General features: G+C 47.3%; 1 protein-coding gene across 1 annotated transcript; it reads right to left on the reverse strand.

Moving 5' to 3' along the window:
- Positions 1 to 250: 250 nt before the first annotated feature.
- On the reverse strand, positions 251 to 5,315 carry LOC135817458 (nucleolar protein dao-5-like). Its single transcript, XM_065330650.1, has 4 exons — positions 4,932 to 5,315; positions 2,304 to 4,174; positions 1,688 to 1,762; positions 251 to 1,379 (listed from the first exon to the last, which is right to left on the reverse strand). Exons 1-4 carry the CDS (start codon positions 4,989 to 4,991, stop codon positions 1,265 to 1,267), a joined length of 2,121 nt encoding a protein of 706 aa, XP_065186722.1. The 5' UTR covers positions 4,992 to 5,315; the 3' UTR covers positions 251 to 1,264.
- Positions 5,316 to 7,183: the final 1,868 nt, after the last annotated feature.

A 7,183-nucleotide genomic window follows, 5' to 3' on the forward strand; every position in this document is an offset into this window, starting at 1 on the left:
TCTAAAAAAAATGCTTCTGTGAATCCTGCCTGCTGAAGTTTATAGCCGATGAAGCCTGGTTTGGATTTTGATACCCGTCATGACCATTCAGATGGGGCAGAAAATGAAAAAAATCACCATGCAATGCGCATAATGCAAATCTAACGATAGTGATACTGGCCCAGATTCAATTCTGTCCGCCCTACACGGCTAGAGGGTTGGGAACTTGTGAACGCCGCTTTCAGCCGACAACAGCCCACCGCACCTCACCTGGGATAATGGTCGCCACGCACCACATAATTAATTATGGTGCAAAGCACTGGCCTGCAATGTTGAAAAACTGCGGCACGATGCAAATCAAAACCTGGCGTACCAGGAACTTGTAGTTTAGAAGTAGGAAAGCACAAAAGCAGTAAAAAATAACGCAAAACGTTGGGCTGTGTGTGCTGGCTTGTGGTACGTCGTATTGAACTGTGTGCGCTTGGAAATAGAAGCGGTGAGGATAAATAATTTTCTACGAGACAGAAATACAACTAGACTAAGAAAAAGTTAAAAAATTTCTGGTTCTTTGCAAACAGCATTCTGCAGTTCCCACTTTTTTGAAGTTTTTTCTCTTGTTCCATTCCCTCCTCTGCTGGGGATAAAATTAAAATTTCAAATATAAATAATAATGCCCTGGGCATGCCGACAGCAGCACTTTGCAAGATCTCAAGTTAGAAGAGACACATCCAGCCCCACATTAAAAATAACTCGTGAGCTCATTGATAAGGCTGACAGTGCAAATGCATGTGAATAAAAAGCGGCTCTGGGATATTAAAACCACTACAATAAGCGGCATTGGGATACGATACCACTAACAATTAAGTATACGCGGTTCTGGGATATAGTAACCACTACCATGAGCAGCGTTGAGGTATTAAAACCACTAAAAACGGTAAAGGCTAACCAATGAAGCTATATAGGGCAGAAAAAGGCAGGAAAGCCAACAGTACTCACCTGTGTGAAAAATCAAAGGTGAGTTGCAGCACAGCCTCACATTATAACGTGATGAGCTAGGATGTGCCTTGGGTTAGTAGCCAGGTCTAATTGATCAGTTGAATCATGCTAAGCCTCAGCGGACACACAGGGTGGTGCTAACGCAGCAAGTTGGACTGAACATCAGCGGGGACATAGGATGACGCTGATGTAGCAAGCTGGCCTGATCCGAGTGCTTCGCTTGGTCGAGGTATATAAGTACAAAAGCAAGACAGGCACAGGCGCGTCTTTCCAAACATAGCACCTGCAGTTAGTCATCGTCGTCATCGTCGATACACCTCCGCTTGCGCCGTGCTTCAGCGCGCCTCCGCTCCTCCTCTTCCAGGCGTTCTTGCTCCAAATCTTCTTGTTTTCCAATACGAGCACTGCCATGAACAAGAAATGAAAGAAAAAACATAAAAAAATGTTACAAGCCGCCTAATACCTGGCTGGGATGTAAACTCAACTGAATTCTTCAATAAAAAGAATAAGAGAGGTAAAAGGAGAGGAGGAAGAGGAAGAGGAAGAGAGAGAGAGAGAGAGAGAGAGAGAGAGAGAGGAAGATAGATGAATAGATAGATAGATAGATAGAGAGAGAGAGACACACACACACACACGCGCGCACGCACACGCGCGCACGCACACACACACACAGATAGATTACCGTTTGGCACTATGCACTCCAACAACTCACCTCATCCTTTCCTCCTTTTGAATATGAGACCAAGAGGACTCCATGGGAAGGTCTTGCGGGTCTTCATCAGCAAACCTACACATAGACAGTAGAGAGAAGAGTTGGCCATGTGTAAAGAAAGGGCGAATATAATCGGAAGGGTGCTGTATTTGATAAGTCACTACCATATAGAGAGGGCAGTATTGTTCAACCCCAAAAATGTTCCAACGTAACGATAACTGCAGCAGCAACAACCACTGGCCAAGGAAGTTGGGAAAAGGTGCTGACGGACATGTTTTCAAAAATCCGGTAGATTGTATAACTTTTCCGGTATACCGGGATGAAAGCGAGTTTTCCTGGATTTTCCCGGAAAATCCGGTAGGGTAGGCATATGCATATGCCAGGTCTGTGGCCCTTCCCCATTGAAACGTATGTGATTCAGAGTTTTTTTACAAGTAATTTTTTTTTTACAAGATAACCACAAACCATCATGGTGCAAACGCCGGCAAAAACGCACAGAGATGCACATAGCGATGGCAGCCGAAGTAGAGAGAGAGTTACGGACATTTCAAAGTTACAAGCAGTGCCCGGTCCCGGGCCGCCCGGATAAACGAGATATGATTGTATTAGTACTTACTTTCGCCGATCATAGCCGTAGAGTTTCCGAATGTACTTGGACACATCCACTGATTCGGACTCGGGATCGTCTTCATCGCTAAACTCTTCATCCTGCATCCAAATGGGACCCCACTTCTTCTTCGGCTTCTTCTTCGATGGAGCACTGTCTTCACCAGATTTCGGTCGCTTCTCAGCACCATTTGGAGATAATTTTTTTGATGAACTCGACTGCAATTTTCCAGAGTGTGCTACGGCATTTGACGATGTCTTGACGTCCTTTGCACTGGGTTTGTTGGAGGTGCTGTAGTATGCATCCATGCGACTCTGCTGGATTTTGGGTTTGTTACTGGCAGCAGCTGCCTTGCCGCTCGTGGCAGACGCTAAGTATGAATCCAGGTAGCTCTGCGATGCGTTTGAAGATGGCCTAGGTGTGTGCACCGATGAGGCTGTTTTCACAGGCCGCTGCTGCTCTTTCCGCTGCTGCTCTTTCTGCTGCTGTTGACTGCTAGCTAGAGCCGTCTCAAAGACACTCAGCGAGCCATTACCATTGGATTTATGCTTGGCTGGCGCAGGTTTGCTGCTACTTGAGGATGGAGCTCGCGACACAGGGAGTTCTCTAGCTGGCGGTTCATGGCGAGGTTTAGGTGTCGGCGCTGGTTTAGGTGTTGGTGCTATGGCTGGCTTAGCACGTGATGAACTAACTGAATGAGATGAGCTAGCTGGCGGTTCATGGCGAGGTTTAGGTGTCGGTGCTGGTTTAGGTGTTGGTGCTATGGCTGGCTTAGCACGTGATGAACTAACTGAATGAGATGAGCTAGCTGGCGGTTCATGGCGAGGTTTAGGTGTCGGTGCTGGTTTAGGTGTTGGTGCTATGGCTGGCTTAGCACGTGATGAACTAACTGAATGAGATGAGCTAGCTGAGCGGGCTGACACCGAGTTGGGAGCAGGTTTCACCACGGTAGGTTTTGCCTGACGGTGCGCATTGGAATGGAGAGGCTTGATGTGAACATCAGATTTAACAATCACACGCTTTGGTCCATCCAGCAGAAACCGCCCGGCTGGCTCGTCATCATCAGACGGTGGCCGTTTGTGATCAGGAATATGCTTTTGAGATGCACCAACCGTGGACGCGTCCGGTTTCGAAGCATTCGCCTGCGCAGCTGTTAGAAGACTCGAGTAGGAGACAGGCTTTGATTTGAATTTCGGCGCAGAGCGCTTCACTTTTGCAGGGACGCAGCTAGAGTTAGAGACAGCATGCTTATGTCCAGATACAGTTGTTGTAGGTGCTGGAACGGCTCTTGTCACTGCAGGCACATGCAAGTGATGAGAATCTGATGGATGGGCTGACTTGGCTTTCTTCTTTCGAGAAACATCTTGGCCTGCCATTTTCGTGTGTGATGTCTTGCCACGGCGCTCCTCGGGGTTAGGCGAGGATGCATTCTTCGGCCGTGGCTCCGAGCGCTCCTTTGCGGCTTTCGGCTCCGGACGATCCTTTGCGGCTTTCAGCTCCGCGATGGCCTTGGCTTTCTTCTGGCGCAACAGATCTGCAGCTACAGAGCTGACATTGCTGGCTTTGCGCTCAGCCACACTCCGGAACAATTCTTCGCCTGGGTCGGCAGCGATTTTGACTGCGGGTGTAGCCGCCTCTGTTGTTGAATTTAGCTCAGAGGACTTGGACTTGTGTGCTCTACTATCACTGGGTGGAGAGTCCGGCATTGAGAATGGGTTCCTTGCCGAAGCATCATCAAATATTCTTTTCGAGGTAGTCTGAGCAGCACTTGCTTTAGCAATTTGAGCCTGCACAGCAGATTGCCGACTTTCAGCTGATAGCTTGGCAGACGAGGGTGTGCTGGCGGACTTGGTGGTGGCTCGTTGCCGGTGATCATCCGCCTGCAGAGTGGAGAGATCAGTGCATCCACACATGTACACACACACGAGCATGGAAGAGAGAGAGAGAGAGAGAGAGAGAGAGAGAGAGAGAGAGAGAGAGAGAGAGAGAGAGAGAGAGAGAGAGAGAGAGAGAGATAGAGAGAGAGAGAGCGCGAGAGAGAGAGAGAGAGAGCGAGAGCGAGAGAGAGAGAGAGAGAGAGAGAGAGAGAGAGAGAGAGAGAGAGAGAGAGAGAGAGAGAGAGAGAGAGAGAGAGAGAGAATTAATGCCTTGTACATGTTTGTTGAGCTTCAAGAGACATTTCCCAGCAATGACACTTAGGAAAAAGGGAGATTGGACGATGAATAAAAAGCAAGAGAGAGGGAGAGAAATAGATAGATAGATAGAGAGAGACTAAGAGAAACATGCACGTAGCAAGCTTGGTAACTGAAGCAACCCATGGACCTAACATGCATGTACATGTACCTAACTACAGTGCTGGCGGCGCACCGGCAAGGGAGTCGGATTTCAGTTGCCAGCACTGTGTAATTATTGTACGCGGGTATGTACTTCATTGGGTGAAAAAACTGAGATGACGGAAAGCATTACTAGTACTAGGAAGATAGGTTTCAGGAAAAGTTCAATTGAATCATGTCCACATAGTCATTCAATTGTACGTACTAATAAGCAGCCTATTCAAATTAATCAGAGAAAATGCTCTGACATTTTTCGCTTTGACAAGAAATCAAAAACTATTTTCTTGAGCCTGGAAACCACTACCTTTCTTATTGACGAAGAGGTGTTCTTGGCCGCTTGGGCCATAAGAATCTTGAAGTCCATCTCTACTCGAGTATATAAGGTATATCGTCCACAGGATCGCCAAATCCAGACTCCAGGACCAAAGCCAAATGTTCACTTCCACTTCAAATAAATATTCAAACATATCCCATGCTCAGAAGCCGAAGAAGGTAAGCACGATCGAAATCTATCTCGGGAGGTTCTGTCATAGTATACGGTGATACACAGAAAAAATTCAGCTCAACAGCGCACCAGCCTTGTGCAAGGAATTGAACTAACTTGAGGTGAAGCTGAAGAACAACGAACTACAAACAGATGACGCTTCCCAGGACAGGATTATATTCAGGAAAAAAACTCCTGCAGTGCAGTGCGTAGACTCGACGTGGACGTGGATATGACCATGATGACAGCGTTTCACACTCGTCACAAATGGACACAGACATACCCGGTATGTAGAGTTCATCCCCAGCCTTCTGCCTTGGGCCAGTTGGGACTCTTGTTTTCATGAGGCGTTTCAACCCGGGTTGAGTTCGACCCGGGTCAGATTTCAACCCGCCATGTGCACAAAATGAATGGCGCGTTTACATGACGCATTGCCATTGCGCTTGACCCGGGTTGAAATTTCGCCCCGGGTTGATTTCAACCCTCCCCCCATGCCCAAGCTGCAAGGGGAGGGTTGAAACCAACCCGGTTCAAGAAAATCGTACAAACGTACTTCTGTGCGTATCTCGCGCCAGGTTTGAACAGCACTGCAGATGCAAATTTCGCGCGAACGGATTCACGTGACCATGCAGGACTGTTTATATTATACCAGAAAAATAATATGTAGCGCAAAATAAAGAGAAGGAAAATAATAACCGGTCAAGCGCTAAATACAAACAGAAGAAAAAGAAATCATAAGCCAATACGCGCTAAACTGCGCTTTAAATAATTATAATGAAGGGAGAAAAACTGGAATCCGCGGAAATTATAACATACAAAATGATACAGAGAAAAAGGGGAAAAATGGGGGAAACAGACAGGTTGTCTACAGTCTACAGATGACACTCGGAGACGTAGTGTGGCAGAATATGCATGAGGGTCATACCTGCTCGACTTGTGGCGATGCCCACGAAGGCATGCCACGGCCTTCACGAGAGCAAAGGACAGCTGGGCTCTGGGCTCCATTGCCACAGAGAAAGGCTCACCATTCCAGTGTTACCAACTGCTTCTACCTGGAAAGCGTGCAACCAGATGTCATTTTGCGGAATATTTTGCTCTGTTGCGTACTCCAACCATTTTTTTTTTGGTATCCCCTCATCCAAATGTTCCACATTTTTTCGGTCATTTTCGTTCGAATAATGAAATCCAACATTGAAAGTGAAGTGAACCGCTCAACTGATGTCAACAGTCCAACAACTGCCAAGCCTCTTATACGGGCAAAATAAACACAATTACGAGTGCAACCTCAACAGCACCGGCAGAAAAACGAGCAAAAAATGGCTGTGAAGACAGTCGAGAGAGCAAAAAATTAATGGCTGTGAAAACAGTCGAGAGAGCAAAAAAAGGCTGAGAGCAGAAATGGCTGTGAAAACAGTCTAGTACGGAGCCTCGGGAGGGAGCTTTAACCGATGCTGCTCATGGCAACCGCAAATCGGGCCGAGTCGTTTGCATCTGAGGGCACGCGATGCCGACGCCCATGTCAACAGTCAACTTGTTGTGAAAATCGACCTGCGCACCATGCCACGAGGAAACAAAACAAAAAATAATCATGAAAATGTCAAACGTGTATCACGGATTGCGCCGTCGATCGACGCGTCCCAGATCTGATAAAGTCGCGGCGCACTCTGGAGAGTTACGTAGATCCAGGGACCAGATTCTACTCTGTATACTACCGAATCTGCCGTTCTAGGTGCTACCGATTTTTTTTGGATTTTCCGGGAGAATCTGGATCATTTCCGTGCTGCGGACAAATGGCTGTATTTCCGTAAAAATACGGACAAATACGGGCGGTTGGTAACACTGCCATTCTTCTCAGACTTGATGCCTGCAACTGTAGAAGTGGACTTTTGGCGGCATATCAGTATTTGACCCGGGTCAACTGTCTTCATGCTCACCTCTTTTGTCTATCGTACAGACTTTCAACCCGGGCTGAACTCGACCCGGGTTGAAATTTCTCATGTTATAGGCGATTCACACGACAGGCAAATCCACGTTTGTCAAGTGCCCGCAGGAAGTGAAACGTGAGGCCGCAG

This window comes from Sycon ciliatum, chromosome 5 (assembly GCF_964019385.1).
Source record: "Sycon ciliatum chromosome 5, ocSycCili1.1, whole genome shotgun sequence".
In the NCBI taxonomy this organism is placed as follows: domain Eukaryota; kingdom Metazoa; phylum Porifera; class Calcarea; order Leucosolenida; family Sycettidae; genus Sycon; species Sycon ciliatum.